This window comes from Phyllostomus hastatus, unplaced genomic scaffold, assembly GCF_019186645.2.
Source record: "Phyllostomus hastatus isolate PE091 unplaced genomic scaffold, TTU_PhHast_1.1 phas_contig_38, whole genome shotgun sequence".
NCBI classification, from domain to species: domain Eukaryota; kingdom Metazoa; phylum Chordata; class Mammalia; order Chiroptera; family Phyllostomidae; genus Phyllostomus; species Phyllostomus hastatus.
In genome coordinates, this window is record NW_025333869.1 from 23,014,724 (window position 1) to 23,035,945 (window position 21,222).

General features: G+C 36.1%; 1 protein-coding gene across 6 annotated transcripts in view; it reads right to left on the reverse strand.

Moving 5' to 3' along the window:
- The window catches only part of VCL (vinculin), a 96,153-nt gene that overhangs the window by 32,914 nt on the left and 42,017 nt on the right, over positions 1-21,222 (reverse strand). For all 6 annotated transcript variants that reach the window (XM_045842222.1, XM_045842221.1, XM_045842224.1 and 3 more), the window contains exons 3-6: positions 8,209-8,359; positions 7,924-8,032; positions 5,588-5,710; positions 3,869-4,029 (exon numbers count right to left, since the gene is read on the reverse strand). In XM_045842222.1, coding sequence (XP_045698178.1) covers positions 3,869-4,029; positions 5,588-5,710; positions 7,924-8,032; positions 8,209-8,359 — 544 coding nt within the window. The remainder of the gene's footprint in view (positions 1-3,868; positions 4,030-5,587; positions 5,711-7,923; positions 8,033-8,208; positions 8,360-21,222) is intronic.

Sequence of the window (21,222 nt, forward strand, 5' to 3'; positions counted from 1 at the left end):
TTCTTCCTACTCTGTTCTACCCCTGACCACATTTCCAACCCCAAATCAATGTTTTAAACAAAGACATTTCTGGAAAGAAGAGATTGGGTGGTAGAACAAAATCTTACAAACTACATTTAAGTGATGACAGAAGGTGTCTAGCCCCAAGACTTCAAGCAAGTTACCCTCCCAGGTTTCGGTTCCTCATTTCTAAGAATACTCAGCTCTAAAACTCTTTGCTACCCAAGCACAACCAGATGCACCAACTAGATCTCAGATGAGATCACCTGGATCAGAAGGAAACATCAATTCCTTTAACATTGTGGGCTTTTCTCCTGTTTACAGAGAGGGATAAAATATCATAAACACCTGTATTAACTATTCATCTGAAATTCTAACAGATAAATCTTTCATTGTATTAGCTACTAAAATAAAACACTAGAATCCTCATAAAAACCTCATGTACAACCTTATTTTTTCAAAAATGAGAAAAAAATCCCAATGGTCTGCAGTAAGGGCAAGTATTAAAGGACTGCATGTTCTGACCAATATTTCCTTCTTCGGTAGAGCAGATTAATCTGAGACATCTGAGTCAGTCACTACACTTCACCACCACCAGCCTACGGCCCACAGTGGTAGAAGACCCACCACAGGAACTAATCCTGAATAACAGTATCTAATGACTCAAGATGCAGTTGCAGGAGCACCTATATGGGTTCAAAAACTATTAGCAATAAAACACTTTTAAGTTTTTTCACATTTCCCCTTGATTCTCAACACGCATCAAGATACAAGTAACATAAATATATATATAAATTACAAGGGGTTAAATCAGAATCATTTAATTCACAAATTCTTTTGTTTCATAATGTATCCCCACAAAAAAACTAAACTAATTTTTAATGATCACTTATAAGATGATTGTTGATTTAAAGAGGGGGAAATTTTTAATTAAATATTTAAAGTCAAGGTATTTTTAAGTTTATAGATCTGCAATTTGAATGTATGTATAGAGGTAAAATGATCAGTTATTGCGTTGCCTCTTTAAAACCTTAACTTACTCAGCAAGATGCACTTTTACCAAGAATTTTTTCCACTTACTTTCATCCCCCACTTTTCTAGAGGAACCATCACTTTCCAGAAGAAAACTGCACCAAAAGGGAAGCATGAAACAAGTATGGTAAGACAAAGTTAATTCTTTATTGGCAGGGGCAAGAGGAGGTAAAAGATACTGTATGTACAATACTAAACAGAATAGGAAGCCGGGGACACAGACGGACACTGGGTCTGATTGATTCACTGCTTACAACTGAGCAATGCAAGATGAATAATGCTACTAAAACTGGAAAAAGAAAAAAAAAACCCTAGCTACCAATTTCCATTATCAATGTAAAATTTCTTTTTTCTAAATAGCTCTTGTAACTAATAAAAAGTATTACTCTGAGTGGGTAAGAGGAGGTCAGGTGGGTGAGAATGGGATTAGGAGTGAGATTTGTCATGTGTATCTTTTTATAACAATTGATTTTTTGGAACCAGGTAAATGTATAACAAAAGCAAAGTGAAGTTAAAAATAAACATTTCTTGCTTTCTCTGATGCCATTATGTACTTGAACTTCTTTTGGCCAAGATAATTTTATTTCCTTTCTTTTATGCTGATAGTTTTGCAACATCCTAACAGTCTGGTTCCTTCAAGACCAGCATAAAACTGAGACAGCTACAAGACTGTACCCCAGTGGGGCCCAGGTCCATCTTCCTCGTACAGTGTATCCCGCCCCCAAGGGCCTAATCCTCATCTTGAAAACCTCAATTGAGCACATTTTTCTAAAAGAAGTAACTCTCAACAACACACAAAATAAAGCTCAGTAACACTTATTTAATAAATGATGGATGACTCTTCCCCTCCAAAAATAGATAAACATTAAGGCTGCAATGCCTGCTTCTCCTTTTTACTGTTTCTCATCTGCTGGGAGCAAAAGAGAGAGAAGAAAGAAAGAGACTGGGTTAGGGGAGCATGAGGTCATGGAGAATTATAGCTGATTGACAGCTTAAATAGCAGAACATGCAGTGAGCCATGGACTGAAGTTAGGAAAAACTTTAGATATGCCTTACATTTTTCCTTTTGATTTTGAAGACTAGGATTATTGTGAAGTACAGTTATCCCATCTAAACTCTCTGCCTACCCATTTTCATTATGACTTAAAATTTCAATGACCCATCTCCAAAAGCAAAATTCCAGAGCCTGCAAAGGAGACTGGTAGTAGGGGCAAATAGAGAGATGACATCAGCTGGAAATCTCCTAAGCAGGGTCCACAGATAACTTTAGGGGTCACCCAGCTATCTGGGGAAGCCTGCCCCTCAAATGAAGCCAGTGGGAGTGACTAGGTCAGAAGAGTTCTCAGGAGCCTGCTCAAACAGATGAAAGCACCCACTAAGCATAGAAAGTCTATATCCCATAGAAATGCCTTTTCTTTTGCTTTCTCCAAAGAAATAGCTCAGGATGAGCTCGAGTCAAACAGTTTGCCCAGCAAAGCCTGGAGCCCAACATTAAACCACAATCTGACACATATTCGAGCACAGTGGTACACACCGGCACACAGAGTAAGGCATGGCACACAGCACAAAAAAACCTCACAGACATGCTTTTTCTCTTTTAAGTGAGAAAAAAAACTAGAGGGCAAGAGAAAGCTTACCTTCTAAACGTGAGAAAAAGAATAAAACAAACAAGAGAACAAAAAAAGATGCATAAAGAAGTCATAACAGGGAAATGAAAGCTGTCAAATATGTAAAAGCAAAATTAAATAAAATATCAGACTTAAAATGATTTTACCATACAGATTTAAAATACAGTCATAACACTTGTTCAACAACTCCGTGCCTCTAGAAACAATTCTAAAATTAAGGTAAGCTGACTAATTTCTTCCGCATATTTAGATTCACTTTCTAGGCAACTAGAGAGGGCTGGTGACATGAGGCCCCAGCTTTGACCTTACCTTGCAGGTGACCTAGAGGACAAATAGCCCCACTGGGCACCAAATGGAAGCCATAATACAAAATCCCCTCCTTAGTCTACTACCAGCCTGCTAGGTGACCCTGGAGACTACATCTGGGTCACACGTGGGGAAGCTGGATGCTGGAGACAGTGGGATTCCCTCACTGCCTGCATCTTGGGCTCCTACAGGAGAAGTGTAAGCCCAAATGTCTCTGTTCCCTCAAAGCTGTCACCAGACTGGGAGAAGGAGACCAGAGCAGCAGTAACACAAAACCACTGCTGTTGGGCTCTAGAAGGAATCCACTAACCCTTTTGGAATCTAAAAAGAAATTCTAGACTAAATTCCAAAGAATGAAGAGACTCCTCAAACTAACCAACAAATGTGAAAACGAGTATTTTAATTAAGCTTTCCTTAGGGAAAATGGAATGATGAAGGCACACACCTAGAAATACCAAGAGTTTTCTCTGTACATTTCTCTGGGTCAAAGGTTGGTTTAGGAAAAGTTTTCCATAAAATTCAGTCACAGGCATGTTAAGTCTCTTACTTGCCTAACAACTGCCCACATAAAAGGCAGGGCTCCCACCCAGAGGAGCACACGCCACACCAGAATCCCTCCACCAGCCCCATCAATGAGACTTCTGCCTGAAGGAAAAGCTACATATTTCAGCCTTCAACCAACATTCACCCCCACATACCTATTTATTGTTCTACCTTGGAACAAAGTGAATTTGCAAAAGGAGCAAGTAGTAACCCATGAAACTAAGGTGAACAAGAAATTACCTTCATAATATCTGAGTAATCTTATGCTACACATAGTTATAAGATAAAATGTGAAACAATCTAACTCCCAGGAGGGGAGAATTTGAGATTTTGCTCATTTTTCCTCCAATAAAACTTACCTTGCTGGCCCAGGCATCTTCATCCCAAGAAGTGAGTTGTAACACACGAATGATCTCATTAATTTCAGCACTCATCTTTTCTACAGTAAAATTACGATTTTTCAGAGCTTCTTCTATTCCTTGGTTTTTTGAGTTTTTAGTTGTTACAAAAATCTTCATAGCTGTAAAAATAAACACAAGATCAGAAACTAAGCTTGGAATTGAATTCTGCTGTATAACAATATTCACACAAAATGTCCTACACCTTGAACACCTGTTTTGGGCTTCTACGGTATAAAAAGATATATGAAAACAAACACTACAAGTCTGCCGATAAAGTTCCAATATCAGCAACCTTCATTGTAATGAAAACTTAAGGTGTGAGACATCACTATAGCATGACTAGGGAACTAATTTATCATGTACATACTGATGATCTACAATCACAAAGTATCCAATATCCTTCTAAATCAGTTTGCATCCCAGCCCTAACACTGTGCCCACCCAACACAAGCCTAATGGGACAAGATGAAAACAGTCGGTAAAACTGTAACTGGAGAACCCTGCTGTCCCCAGTCCTAATGGAAGTTCCCAAAGTGTTCAGTTTATCCTCCATGATTTCTCTCACCACGGGACTTTCTAACCCCCAAGAGGAAAGTAGGAGAGCAGGGAGGGAAAACTGGGGGAGGAGGAGGAATAATAATAATATGAAGCATTAGAGAAAAAGATTATCTTCCTATAAAATAATTAAAAGTGTAAAAACAGAGAGTAATCAATACTTTGTTGAGTTACCCAGCTTGAAAAGAAATCCTCTTTCCAGCAACTTTTCTGCCACATCAAACAGCTGACCTCAAAAACATATTTCCCATGGAGATTATAAGACTCTATTTACAGGCCTGGCCAGGTGGCTCAGTTGGTTTACAAATTTTTACTCTATTTACAAATTTTTGTTTTCTAGTTCATGTCAAGGCTTTTGGAACTTTTACATATACATCTCTTTTTTAGCTACTACTTGAAATGCCAAAGCAGGAAAGCAGTAGCTCGGGGTCACAGTGACATGCTTCCTAAGATATTTAAAATAAAGCTGCCCTCTGGGAGTTAAACTAATTAACCCACAACTTGACTAAGATAACTTACAAAAACCATGAGGTGTCTGCTACATACTAGAGAGTCAATAAGTGCAGCTTCCTTTTGCTAGTTTACAGAACAGTCACCATGGTGACTTTCTGGGCTCTGCCCAACACAAACGTGGTCCCAGCAGGCACATACCATCAGCTCTACAGTTAAATGTCTTTTAAAGAAAAGTGCTGTGTTAACAGAACACTGAAAAGGGCTCTGGCTTCACTTTCTTATCATATAGCGCTCTATAATATCCAATCCAGCTCCTAATTGCTTTTTTTGTAATACAAATAAAGGTGTCAAAATCGACACATCCAACACTAGAGTTTCTAGAGGAGATTCGCTCCCAGAAAAAGGGCTAATTAGAGCTTCAGGAGACCAGAACTCAGCAACAGAAAGGACAATTTCAAACAAAGAGCAAGACAAGAAGGGCATTAGAGAAGATAAATACTGGTTCTTAGCCAATCAGCTATAGCCTGCAGGTAATACCCAATCCATCAGGTCTCATTCGTACCAAGGCAGAAGGCTATGCAACTAAGCAGCAAAAGAAAATGATCATCAGAGTTTAGAACATGTTAACTTTTTTCTTTCCCTGTAAGATCAAGTATAGGCAGAAAATACCTGAAATGAGAACTGGCAACAACTCCTTCACGGTGTTCATTGAGTTCACTAACATCACCCGGTGCTCCTGGTGAGTCAGTTCCTGCTGCCTCTCGTCAATCATCTTGGCCATTTTAGTCATTCCTGCAGCATATCAAATACATTGTGCAGGGTGAGCAGTGAAATGACCCAGAGCCTGGCTTTCTGCGCCTAGAACCATTATGAATTACTGTGAAAGCCCACTTATTTAAAAACTAGAAACTACTTAACTCCAGCATTTATGACAGAAAAGTTTTACAGGACAGCTATAACTTAATGCAACTCTATTCTTTTCATTAAAAGTAATGTATTAAATGTAAATCCTAAATGTGACATAATTTTCACTCTTCACGTAAGTACATTCACAAATCCAAAAAGATATTCAAGTGCGTAAATAAATATTTGTAGAAAATAAATTCATGAGTTGGGTAAAAATATTTTGCCTGGCTACCATGTGTACAGGTTTCATGCCATGTACCTGGCCCCTGTGCTGAGGGACTTAAGAATCTCATGTGAGCCGGGTACTGAGGATCTAGTGGCTGAAAAAAATGTTAAGAATTACAATAATGTGTTTTGTTTTCATCTTTATGTTTTTCTGTACTTTCCAATTTGTCCATAATAAGAATGTACTACTTTTATAATTACAAACAAATAAAGATATTATAAAAATAATTATAGTGATGACAGCATTTGAAAGCATCTGGTGTTTTGGAATCAGCCTGTAAGCACTTTCTGTTTACTTTGGGTATTATTCAAAGGTTATGTGACCCTCTAAGATTTGATTTCTTAAGTATTGGGTTAGCTTAAAAATTCATTTAGTTTTTTCCATAAAATAAAAGACACACTTTTCATTTTCACCAATAACTTCATTAATTTGGATATTTGAGTATGTCACCTATCTATCACGTGGTATAAAGTTATTTTCAATTAATGTCTCAATTTGATTGCTGTCAACTTCAATCGGTGTACCCAACCATGGAGCATCCATCGCCCAGGGAGAAATCTTCAGCACGAGGCTTCCCATACCACTTTAGCCATACTCAATCAGTCACAGCACCTTCTCCATACACTGCACAAATCTTCTTTCAGATTTCTGTTGCATTTTTACCTTTCTTGACATAATAAAGCATAATATGCCAAAAATGTTGCTTATTTTTTTCCATCTTCAATATTAAAATGACTACACAAAAATTACCAATTTTAATAAGCTTTTTTTTACTGCATGCTGATATGACAGCTGTCACAATTTAACAAAATTGTTTCAAATGAAGTTAAAAGACAACTAAGTGCTACTAGAGCCATCTTATGGAAAAAAACAAAAGAACTTTAGGACAACCCTATAGTTTCACAATTTATTAAGGAGTACCAAAGGGAGATGGGTAGAAAAGATGGGGTATCCCTCTTTCATCCAGAGTAGCTCCATTTTTGTCTTTTACATTTTGGGATTCTGCATAAGATTTCACTTGAAGAAATAAGAAAAATTTTTAGTGCTATGAGAAAGTTAAAAGAGTACTTGCTCTAAATCTATCTCCCAGTGACCATCAATGATGGCTCAGAGAAATATTTCACTGTCATAAGGTATAGAATGACTACACCAGAACTTCATTAAAATACAGTTAATTAAAAATCATTTTACATAAGACAAATGCATTTTATAAGGTGGCAAGTGACCTTAAATAGTGACCAGTTAAACATCTGATGTGTCTTGTCATTGGTCTCATTCAGAGTCTAAGAAACTTCAAGTTCATGTTATATGCCCATAACATCAAAACCTGGTAACTGTTCATGTATTTTGAATATTTAATTCTCAAATGACTAAACCGTCATTTCAAAGTCAGATTTAGCCACAGTAGCTCTTCTCTCCTTCTAGGTCTGATTACATTATCCAGCCTTGGGCTAGGGCATGAATCCATGATAGTAGGCGGGCTAATTGGCAAGCTAAGAGGTCATAAAGAGCTGCAGGCCAGCTGGCAGACACTGAAGGAATCCTGTATAATATGGAATGGAGGGGTCAGGGTTCAGGGTGGCCTTAAGCATTACAGTCATAGAAAAGTATTTCCTACATTCTCCAGCAATATTTGCAATATCTAGTTTAATTCATTAGACAGGGACAGGATTTGCAGAAAGCAGATTCAGCGTACTGAGACGATGCAACTCCTTAGTAGAAGCAAAGTGTTAGCTCCATCATCAGAGTAGAGACACCTAACAGCCCAATGCACCATTACCTATCTTCTATAAAAAATAGTAATGCTGCTTTCCTCTTGATCAAACATGAGCAATCCATAAAAATTTTAGTACAAAAATTGGAAATGACTAACCTGGTCCAAGGTTCTTTGTGTAAGTGACCAAATCTTCCATAGTTTCTACCACCTCTGCCACGGTAAGATATTCCAAAATTCCTTTGCAAACTCTAATAATTTTACGAACCTGGAAATATAGTTCAAAGTAGTCAACTGAGTGAATAAGAATTAGATAAAAAACAGTAATTCAGAAATGTAGTTGTTCAACATTCTCTCATTCTAAATAATCATCAATCCTCCATTATTATATTTGAGGCTAGGCTTTTGTGTAAAAGAGGTCTGCTTGGGCCTCAGATTGCCTACCTCAGCTTCATCGAAGGTGAGGAGCAGGTCTGATGTGCCGGAGAGGATGCCCCTTGACCCATCAATTAGATAATCTCGAGCAGGCACTGAGTAAGGGTCTGACTGAAGCATCTGGGCTGCCTGGACGAGCTTGGTGCAAGCATTTTCGACCCTGTGGGGAGGAATAGGGAGTTAATTCACCGGCAGAACCAAGCAGAATATCACATGCAATTACAAAAAATGTAGTAAGATGTAAATTCATTTTTTTCTCCACATGGAAAATAGCCAAGACCAATCTGCAATAGAAGTTTTTAGCTTGTATTTACATTAAGTGCAGCACAATCACTCACTTATTATTTACTGCACTAAATAAGCCCTTGTTCTTTGATATTTCCTGGCAAAAAAAAAAGATGAGAAAATGTTTTATAACTTTTACTGTATTTTTGTCATGTATAATGCACATGTTTTTGGCTACATTTTTGAGGGAAAATTTAGATGTGCATTATACACAAGTATAATGATTACCTGTCATGGATATAATGGTTATAGTAATCTTTTGTATTATGTACACAAAAATGTGGGTGCGTGTTATACACAGCAAAATATGATACTTCAGGTTGCTATATCCCTGTATCTCCTTTGTTTCCTTAATCCTCACCCAACACACATTGCCATTAAAAGACACTACACAAAAAACTGAAATCCTGGACAAAATTTTAGATTTAGCATCTAAAAAACAATCCAAAGCATTGTGTTGAGTTAAATTTAAAAATTAGATGAAGCAAAGGAACAGGAGGAGGAAACACAAAGAAAAATTGAGGTAATGCATAAATTTCTTATTCATGTAGCTATATGGATTTATTTGACACAATCCATTGGGCTATTTGAAAACAGCTCTAGAAAACTATGTTGCTCATTAAAATGTCATTGGCATTAATAAATGAACCAATTATTAATAGCTTAATATTAACATAGTTTAATAACACAGATGATCTGGGCAGCCAACCGTGAGGTCTTTTTGGAGGGGAAGGGTTCATTTAAAAGAAGAACCCAAGATGCATAAACCAAGTATTCTCCTTGATCCACTTGTACTACTAAAATGTACTCATTCACTCATCCATTCATTTTGAGTTGAAATGATCTGATAGATCATCTCCTTTAATCTCATATCTGATAAACCCATTATTTTATAATTTTATTTTTTCTTTAACTTTCTTTTTATTTTTAAAGATTTTATTTATTTATTTTAGAGAGAGAAAGGGAGGGCAAGAGAGAGGGAGAGAAATATCAATGTGTGGTTGCCTCTTGCACGCCCCCTACCAGGGGACCTGGCCCACAACCCAGGCATGTACCCTGACTGGGAATTGAACCAGTGACCCTTTGGTTCGCAGGTTGGCACTCAATCCACTGAGCTACACCAGCTAGGACCATTATGTTATCATTTTATAACTTCAAAAAAATTATACATGTTTATTTGAAAACATAGAAAATGTGTCATGCAAATAAAAGCCCACTCACAGGGCTGTTTTGAGGATCAAATGAAATAATGTAAAATTCCACAAGTATAAAACAGTACTGTGTTGTTAATAAGTTAAATCAACATACAATTTTCAACTATATAAAAAGCACTGAACACTATAGGTATGGATATTAAAGATGCAAAAAACATTATTGTAACTCTTAAGATGCATACTTTACTAATCTAAATCAAACATCAGAGCCATGAAGCAGTACATAATCTATTATGTATGATCAGAGAACTGATGTGGCTTTTGATCACTCTTAGAGAGGACTGGATTTGTTTCTTTTTTCATTTTCAAATTAAAATTTTTATCTAACTTTAAATTACATACTATGTATGCTCATATATATGACACAAACATATACATATACATAAAATTAAAAGGGAATACAGTGAAAAAAATCTTCCCTCCACCATCTCCTAGGCATTCAAATTCTATCTAAATACTTGCAACTACTGTTATCTGTATTATTAAAAAAAAAAGACACTATGCATACAGAGACAAAAATATAGGCCTCTATATTTTTTATACAGACATTTTCATACATCATACTACACATTCTCTCTGCAATTGACATGTTCTAATAAAAATACATAAAAAGCCTCATTCTTTTAAACAATTACATAACTAGCCCATAATTTATTAGCCTACTGCAATGAATCATCTTGAATACATATCATTTTTAAATGCATAGATCTGTAGTGTACAATCTAGAAGTAGAACTGCTGAGTCAAAAGTGGCTCATTTTAGTTTTGACAAATGGCATATTGCCATCCTCCACAGAAGTGATTAATTTACATTCCCACCACAGTGAATTAGAGTACCCACTTCCCCACAGTCTCAATAACTCAGTGTGTAATCAAAACTTATGAATCTTCACCAATATGACAGACCAAAATTGGATCTCATATAGTTTTTTAATTGAGGTGAAAATTCACATAACACATAATTAGTCATTTTTTAAAGGATTTAATTGAGTGGCATTTAGTGCATTCAAAATGTTGAGCAACCACCACCCCTCTCTTTTGTCAAAACTTTTTCATCACCTCAGAAAAACACTCTGTATCCATTAAGTTGGTGATTTTCAACTGGTGCATCACAAATTTTTTAAATATGCAGTACCTGACTATTCAGTCAGGGGCCCTGGCCTGTTTTCCCTTAGTCTGTCAAATTTTAAAAATGACAATAGCCAACAAAACAATAGCCATCGGGTATGAATGAATCAAAATGATACCTCTTTTTCTGTCAGATTGGCAATAAATATTTTTTTAGTGTGCCACAGAATTTTAGTAATTAGTTCATGTGTGCCCTGAGATGAAAAGGTTGAAAATCACTGCATTAAGTAATAAAGAAAAGAGTATCAACAGACTTCTCTTTGGAAATAATGCAAGCCAGAAGATGGTGGAGCAAAGTATTTAAAGGAAAAAAAAATATGTCAACCTAAAAATATATACCCAAAGAAAATATATTTCAAAGTTTAAGGTAAAATAAAGACTTGTCAGATATATAAAAGCTAAAAGAATTTATCACCAGACTACTTGAACTGTAAGACATATTAAAAGAATAATTTCCTTCAGGAAGAAGGAAAATTATACCAGGTAGAAATTTAGAATTACAGAGGAAAAATGAAAAGCACAAAATAATAATTATGTGGGTAAACAGAAATATATTTTTCCCATACTACCTAAATATCTTTAAGAGATAATTAACTTTTTTATTTTGATTTTTTAAAATATTTTATTTATTTATATTTAGAGAGGGGAAGGGAGGGAGAAAGAGAGGGAGAGAAACATCCATGTGTGGTAGCCTTTTACGTGCTCCCCACGGGGGCCCTGGCCTGCAACCCAGGCATGTGCCCTACACTGGGAATTGAACTGGCGACCCTTTGCTTCGTAGGCCAGTGCTTAATCCACTGAGCCATACCAGCCAGAGCTGAAGCATAAACTTTTTAAAAAATAAATTTTAAAAAAACTAAATTTGGTCTGGCAGTCCAGTTAGACAATGAGGACTGGATTTGCCAATGATTATGACAGATAATTCCCATAAATTAAATAAGTTAAATTTACATGAAAACATTTAAGACATGTATACAATGTACAATATGGCAGAAAATATATGCTTTGCAACTCATGATTTTAAAATGTTTAAATGAAAACGTGAAAATATTCAAGAGAAGTATTTCAGAAGCTCTTTAGAAATAACCAATCACTCATTAAATACCACTTGTTATAGAGCATTTACCTGTTGCTTCAAGGTTTTTTACAACCATTTACTCTAATTGAAACATCTTTCTCTCTAACCCTCTTTTACTTGACTAACCCCTAATTGATCTTAGACTTCACTTTAAAAAAAAAAAAAAATTATTTATTTATTTTTAGAGAGGGAAGGGAGGGAGATAGAGAGAGAAAAAAAAACATCAATGTGCGGTTGCTGGGGGTCATGGCCTGCAACCCAGGCATGTACCCTGACTGAGAATCGAACCTGCAACACTTTGGTTCGCAGCCTGCGCTGAATCCACTGAGCTACTCCAGCCAGGGCTTAGACTTCCCTTTTAAATGCCCCTTACTTGAGGAAACTATCCCAAATCTATGAGTACCTCTCCAATGTGTTCTCATGAGACATATCACATCCTCTCAGTTTAATCTTCTCTATCTCCCACAAGACCAGAACTTCAGCAGGGCCAAGGACCTTGTCTATCTTATTCATTAACTCAGACTAGAATGCTTGACACATAATAAATGGTCAATAAATATTTGTATGAATGAATAAGTTCTCAGTACAGACAATTATGAAATTACCTGGCCCACCAAAATAATTAACTTTAAAAAGTCACAAACTTGTGACTTTTTATATTTCTGGGTAACATGAACCTTGACGACATTATGGCAAACAAAACCATCATAGGCATCATAGAATGCAACTGTTTCACTGCACCTATTTGCAAGGATCCAGTTAATGCATAAGTGTTTCAAATTTAGAAACACAAAAAATAAATAGTCATCATGGAGAAAGAAAACAAAAAAAAAATAGATGAAATGGAAAAGCTTTGCAGGAATCAATTTGATTCTCCACTAATGGATCCCATGTGGACTAAAATGATAGGGCCAAAACTGACACTGCATCCATTTTTTTCTACAGTTAAGAATCTGATCTATACATTAAAATGTAATGGCATTCATAAAAGCCAAACAAATCCTACCATGACTAACCAATAGTCAGAAATAGGAAGGGCTCTGTGTTGTCTGTGGAAAATGAGACTTTATTTAAACATTCAAGCTGCTTTGCTTCTTAAAGTGACCTACTGTTTAATAAAAATCTGAATTCTTTAAAAAAGCATTTTAGAGAATGACAGTATGGCTAAGATCTATTTCCTAAGTAATAATATATCTTGACTATACTAAAATAATAATACTAATGATATTGGTACTTTAAATCAATCAATTTAGCACAGGTTAAGGCTTCCCTCTGCCTTTTAGTCTTCACCTAAATTAATAGAAAATTCTTATGGTTTAGATCAATGGACCAATAACAGCCTCAGGGGACCCAAAATATGTTCCCTCATAATCCACTAATTCATTCTTCCCAGAATTACCACATGATGTAACTTGTTACAACTCAAGAGATATAAAGGTTCTAAATTCAGTTCCATGTGACTTCAATGATCACTAATCAATAAACTTAAGCTTATGCTGAATTTTTTATTGAAGGAAAATAAGGGGAAAATAAATCCAGAGATAATAAAGATTGATTGCCACAAGTCATTTTAAAACATTCTTCTAGACTGCATCCAGAAGTGAATTTAATCCTTAGATATATTTGCTCATCTAATATATTGAGTACCTACTACATGCTATATGAGTCCTAAGAATAGTTTTTTTAAACCCCTACCTTTAAGGGGGTTACTGCCCTGGTAAGAGGAGACACACATGTAAACAAATACAGATTAAAATTTAGAAGTAGATTAAAATTTAGAAGTATATCCAGCATGTGCAGGAGGAACATAAAAGTGGGAGTAGTCATTTTTAACTGAAAGACTATGAAAGTTCTGGGAAGTAAAGACAATGCTGCTCCTGCTCTCAGAAGCTTAGACCTAGTTGTAAAGATGATTCTCTCCCACAGCATCTCTTCAAGTTATTTTTCCAATGGAATAATATTCTCTCTCTCTCTCTCTCTTTTTTCTCTCTCTCTTCCTCCCTCCTTCTCCCCACCACCACAGGAGTTCTTTCTGTAAAAAATGGTATTTGCATTAGTAATAGTCCTGGCTTAACTAGGGAGGGCAGTCTACTATGGCAAAGTACAGGTAACTCACTCACCCTGAAGCCAAGTAATCTCAGTCTGCTTCCATAAAAATCAATCATCATATCCCAGCTCAGTGATTTTGCCAAGGAAAGTAGAAAGCTTTGGACAAAACAACATGAAGGAGACAGTCTCATTGGCTTATTTAGATATAGCCCTGCTCCATAATTTAAAACGGAAAAGCTTTCTAAAACAGCCAAGAAGTTAAACTTTCAGTCCACCCCCAAAAACATGTTGGCAGTGGGAGCAATTATCCTATATCAAATTCACTGTTTTAATAAAACCTGACCTTAGACAGTATAGTCATTTAGGTTATCAATACTGTCACACACACACACACACACACACACACACACACACACACACACACACAATGCATTCTCTTTTGCTAAAGACTACAGTGCCATGGAATAGAACACCTGAAAATCTGATTTCACAGACATCAGGTTACCCTGGAGCACACTCAAAGCAGCAGGTATTTACATCTTGGGACCTGTTCTTTCAAGAAACTTGGTTAGGTCACAAGCATATCCTGTCACACAAAGCACAGACAACACCTGGGAGACTAGAAGTAAAGAGGTAGAAGAAGAAAGAACACATCAGCTGGAAGGTGAGGCTTTCCCTGCTGTGGCCAATGAACCCACACCTCCATTTCTAACCCCACGGGCCCAGGCAGGCAAAATTAACTATCAGGGCTAATTCTGCTTTCTGCATAACCCTTATTGAGACTTTCCCTCCCTTCCCATCTGCGCAGGGTCTCTCAGACATCAAGAAAAGCCCAGACCACTTACCGTATTTTTCAGACTATAAAATGCAACTTTCCCCCCAAATATGGGGGGATATGGGGGTGCATCTTATAGTCCAAATGTAGCTTGCCTGGCTAGCTGGGTGGGAGGGCAGGGGGTGGAGGTGGAGCGAGGTCAGAGGTTATTAAATATTTTACCACATTTTTTGCTTCAAAATTTTTTTTCCTCTTTTCCTCCTCTAAAGCCTGGGTATGTCTTATGGTCCGGTGCATCTTATAGTCCTAAAAATACAGTACATGTTTACGAAGCCCATCATATTTAAGAAGTGCCAAAACAGGATCATAAATATGGTGGTGTACTTAAGGGTTTACATTTAATCATTTTAATTGTATGACAAACATCTTCCTTTAAGACCCTCTCTTTTTCTCTATGGCTACATATATGGTATCATTTGAAGATAACATTAAAGTCTGGTCCCTTCATAAGTATAAGGCCTGAGTGAGAGGCCAGGGGATGGGGGGAAGGCGCAGGCCCTCAAACGGTCTCTGCTTTCCCATAGTTAGAGTCTTCCCTCAGCCAAAGGTCTGATAAGTGAAAATGACTCCTGAAGCTTCAAAAATTCTCCCGTCACTAATTATTTAAGTATTTAAATTGTTAACCATAAGACTGAGCTCCAATGAAATTTCTAGCACCAGCAACTGACAGGTCAGCCTTTCTAGTTTCCCTCATAGGAAGTACTGCCTCTATGATCACTTGTTCCATCCTCAGGTCTTATCATGTTTATACAAGTGATTAAAAAATAATAAAAATAATACACGTGAGCATTTCAAAAGACTAGGGAGATATGTAAAAATAAAGTGGGTGTTTTTTAATATACTTGCCATTTGACCCAAATTTTACTTTGAAATAGCACAAGTAAATTCATCCTGTGGCATCCCAGTACTAGTCAACATGTTCTGCTCCTGGCATTGCCATTTTGAGAAAGGTCAAGGATCCTCAGCCATTAGTCATCTAGAAACCTGAGTGAAGGCCATAAGTAGTTACAGTTTTTAGAAGGCAGTCAGGAACACAGAGTACAATGACCCGCTTTAATCTAGCTCAGGTAGCGAGTACAAAGCACCAGCTCTGTGTGCACACTGTGATAACACTAAAACATGTTGTTCCAACCCCATGCTCCTAGATTTAAAGATCCTAAAGGTCTCATCCATAAATAATTTCTTACCCTGTCCTAACTCAGTGATGGCATAGGATACCACACGTGCACACCCAAAACTATAATTGAAAACCACAATGAGTCACATAGAAAACACTAAAAACCCTGTAAGGGCAATGCAAAAGTCTTTTTGCTAGGACACCTACTTTTGAGGTAACAAAGCTAAAACACACACAAACACAGGCTCACTAAATCCTTTTATTTCAGATGATATTAGGAGATTACACAGCCAGTTTTGACTTCACCTTTAGACAAAACAAGTTCTGCCAGACCCGAGAGACAACAAAAGGAGAAGTAGAATGATGGGAGTGAGAGAGGTCAAAGTGTCACTGCTGCCCAAAGCTACAAGTTCCTCAGGTCTTGGTAGGCAGCTTATTTGAAAGGTAGAGTATGAGTCACAACCATTTAATCCTTTAAAACCTGAGTGCCTGGGTCCTACTCTTTCTCCCCACTTCCTTCACCTCCTGTTCTAATCCAGCATCTGTGAAGGAAGAGGACATTCTGAGCCTGCAAGGTTCAGTCAAGAACCTGCTACCCACCTGTCCATTAGCAACTACAGCCCTTCCTTCATCTCATGCCAGGGTTATAGCAGAAACAGATGAATGTATAAGCAAGTGTGTCTTATAGACACTAGTAGTTTTCAAATGTATGTTACCTCTGTTATGCTTAATAAGTGTATTTTAAAACATTAAAAATCCATTGCATCTTTTGTTCTTATGTTTTCTTAATCTAGTAATAATAAAGACTCACTATTATTATTTGAAGGTACTTATGCTGAAAAACTTGACAATCACTGTTCTACAGTAGAAGATAATGAACAAGTTAGAGGTGTAAATACGTAAACACAAAATGAAGTGGAATAAACACAATAAGAGAACATTTTTACTTATGAAGAAAACTGCCAAAAACTAGATGTGGTTTAAAAAAAAATCTGAGGATTCAAATAGGCTAACATCAATCAAGAGTCATTCTAAAAAAGAATAAACAACAAAGTAATTAACAGAACTTAAGACCCAGGAAAATCAAAACTTGTAGCCATGAAATAATATGTTTTGAAATATGTTTAAAACTGACAATTACATGGAAAATTCACAAATCTACAGTTATTATAGGAGATTTTGACATACTTCAACATAAACTGAAAGTTCAAATAGACAAAATGGTAAGACTATAAAAGTAATACTTACATGTTGACCTAATTGATATAAAAAGAACTTTATACCTAAAAACAAGGGAGAATATACTTTCTTTTCAAGCATGCATATTACACTTACCAAATGGACCACTTATTATGTGGCAAAATAAATTCCAAGAACTGATATTATACCAACCATTGTCTTTTGAGCACAAGGCAGTTAAATTAGAAATATAACAATAAAAAGATAGTAAAAAAAGAATTTTAAAATGTTTAATACATCCTAAATAATGCATATGGTGAAAGAAATTTACAACCGAAATCACGAAATATTTAAGGTTGAAAAACTATTAAATTACCTATAGCTATTTCCAAACTTATAGTAGGACTTAGAGCAAAATTAAGAGCCTAAAAGATATTTATTTAGAAACAAGAAAGACTAAACATAAACTTGAAGTATTGAAATATCAAGCAATAAAAAAATAATAAATATGAGAGAAAGATTTAATGAAATAGATCTTTGGGAAAAAACTAGTAAAACATATCTCCAAAAGTGTGATAAGAAGAAAAAAGGTAGAAATAAATAATACTGAACAAAGAAGGACAGATGAAATGGATAACTTTCTAGAAAAGTATCAAATTATCAAAGTTGACTCAAAATTCACTTCAGATCTTTATTAGATGATAATGTGTAATAAAATTCCTTCCTCCAAAAGTCACCAGACCTAGAGAGTTGTAGATACAAGTTTTGTCAACCTTTGAAGAACAAATAATCTTTACCTTATATAAACTGTTTCAAACACTAGAGAAAGATCTTATTTTATGAGGTCAAAATAACCTTGATATCAAAACTGGGTAAGAGAACAAAAAAAAAATTATAGATTAAGATCCCTCATGAACAAAGAAACAAAACCCTTTAAAACATTAGCAAACTGAATTCAGCACTGTACTTTCTTTTTCAAATCATAACCAAGTAGGGTTTATCCTAGAAATTCAAAGATCAGAAAAATCTGTATTCATGTAGTAGACCAGAGACTATCTTACAGAGTAAGATGGATAAAAATCACATGGCCTTCTTGATATGTACAGAAAAAGCAGTAAATAAAAATAAGAAGTATGGCTCTTTAAAAAAAAAGAGGTCTTACCATAGAAGACAATAAATTAAGGTAAATTTTTATGTGAAAAAAGCTTTAAAAGGTACCTGAGTTTATTTAAAGAAAATTATTAAGGAAAAAAGCTAAGGAAAGAAGCTAATTATCACAAAATGTCTTTTTCTCCCAGATACTTTCACATATATTATCTCACTCATTTAAGCCTCACAATAACTATGACATTAAAAAAATCTTATATTGAAGGGTGACAAAGAGTCTTAACAATTGGAATGAGCACTGGCCTGGGAGCAATAGTTTCAGGGTTTGAACCCTACATCTGCCATTTATGTACTGAGTAACTTTCAACAAGTTACTGAGCTTCTATGAGTTTTAGCTTCCTTATCTCCAAGATAAGGTAGATAAATAACACAATGCAAAATACCCAGTTCATAAAGGCATTCAAGAAATGGAGCTATTTTTATGTTTGTTTGGTTTCTGCTTCTACTAAGAAAAGAACAACATTTTCAAGAAATGTGGAAAATATTTTAAACCTTGAGAACGTCTTAATTTCAGACTGGACCTACGTCAAGATAATAAAGAAATACTTGTGGTCTAATTTTATAGTGTCTCTTCATTTTTGCAGGGTAGAGTTGGGACAGCCAATGACCTCAATTCATCTATAAAATACAGGCCCGGCTGGTGTGGCTCAGTGGACCGAGTGCCAGCCTGCAAACCTAAAGGTTGCTCCTTCAAGTCCCAGTCAGGGCACATGCCTGAGTTGTGGGCTGGGTCCTCAGCTGGAGGCATGTGAGAGGCAACCAATCTACGCATCTCTCAAACATTGATGTTTTTCTCCCTATCCTTCTCCCTCCCTTCCCCTCTCTCTAAAAATAAATAAAATCTTTTTTAAAAAATACAGCAGTTGGGTTAAATAATCTCTGTAATCTCTTTTAACTTTAAAATGTTATGATTTTAACTTCCTTACAGCATAAGAGTCACAAGATACTGCAGTACATCACAAAGTATATCTGTGTATCTAAGTATATCTAAGTATATTTGGAAATACTTAGAAGTGTAAACTGTTATCCTCTAGGAGCAATATAAAGTCAGTACTGCCTAGAGAGAAAGGGTTAGACTACATGACTTCTTGAAAGGTCAGACTGTGGAAAGAACATTGACTTGGAAGCCAGGAGACCACCAGTAAGAAACATGTCCTGACACTTACTAGCTGAGCAACTTTGAGTGAATTAAAGCTGGTCAAATCTCAGTTTTCTTATATGTAAAATGTAACATGTAACAATAACATAATACCTTGAGGTTGGTGTTCTTAGAATTACATGCAAAAATGAAAACATATAAATACCTGGCCCAATAATAGATACTCAATGTGAGTTCCTCTTGAGTTCTTTTTTAAAATGATTTTGATTACTCCGTAAACACAGGAACTAAATTATTACATGTTTAAAGTTTTGTTTATTTCTTTATCATGAAGGGTACATAAAGTAAACTAAGGATTAAATTTCTGCCAAGTTGTTCTGCAAGTTATTAAAATGACCCAGAGTTCATCATTGAGAAGACTCAAAATGTAATAAATCATCTTCGTGTGAGAAAACCTGTGGAAAACCAGTTGTACCCAAATATGTTTAAGGTGACAAGTTCAAAGGTAAACTATGTAAAGTTTTGAGTGCTTACTCTAGATCACAAATGCAGCAAGTCAGCTAGCAGATGTAAATGTTTATCTCACAGAAATTTGGCTATCTATGTGAAGAGACAAAAGTCTCTTGCCCTGACCAGTGTGGCTCAGTTGGTTGGAGTGTCATCCCATACACCAAAAGGCTGCAGTTTCAATTCCTGGTGGGGGCATGTACCTAGGCTGCGGTTCCATCCATGGTCAGGGAGCCTACAAAGAGGCAGCCAATTGATGTTCCTCACATTGCTCTCTCTTTCCCCGCTCTCCTCTCTCTAAAAGCAATGAAAAAATGTCCTCAGGGGAGAAGTGAAAAAAAAATCTCTTAAGATAGCCAATAGAAAGGACCACAAAAAACTCATGTAAAAAAACCCCCGAAACATTAGATTCACACATTGGCCCCAGACAAGCAAAGTGCACTGAATGGTACGATCCAAGAATTAATTCTAAAAAATGATATTCTGGGCACTTTCACAAAAGAATGTCTAAAAATATTTACAAATTTCATCACAAATTATCTGGAACGTTAAAGATCATAAGCAAAGAAAAAGCTAAATGTGAAGATTGATAATCTAAAAACACAACACTACTACTTTAAGCCAAAAGAGATCTAAACTCAATGTAAACATGTTTTAATCCTTTTCAACCCTCTTCTTTGTACGTGAATATCAATCAAGGTAAAATCACACAAATACATACTGTAATTATGCTTGACTAATAAAGCTTAAGGGTTAAAACAAAACAATTCCCTACAATATATGATTAATAGCTATCATGTAGATTGCCAATAGTACATACACACTTTCAGAGTATTTTAAGAACATCCTTTTATTCAATAGGCCTAGACATTACAGTATGTTTTAGAAACAGTCCAAGTGGTGAAGCAGTCCAAGTTTTGATGACTTCAGCCAGCCTGTTCAGAAGAGCAGCACTGAGACAGAAAGTGGCAGCACTTTACAGTTCTAAAGGAAACTGTCATTTGCCTGACATGGGACAAAGAGTATTATGCCCTTTTTGAAGAGTTCATGCCACAAAACTACCTCACAAGCAACTCCTTTTCATATGTTCAGATACTGAACACCCTTGGATAGGTCCAAGAACTGCTTTCTTTATCTATTTCTGCTCCACTGCAGAAATAAAAGTAAAAGCCCACTGTATACTGCACAGCAATTTTTCCAAGGCAAACAGTTTGCCGTAAACATTTTTTACCTACAAGGAATCAACTGGACACAAATCCACATGCACAGAAAATGAATCTGGATGGTATGACACACAGCTCACTCTTCTTCACTAGCACATGTTTCATCCCATATTTGGCTGTGAATCTTCCTGAAAAACCACATT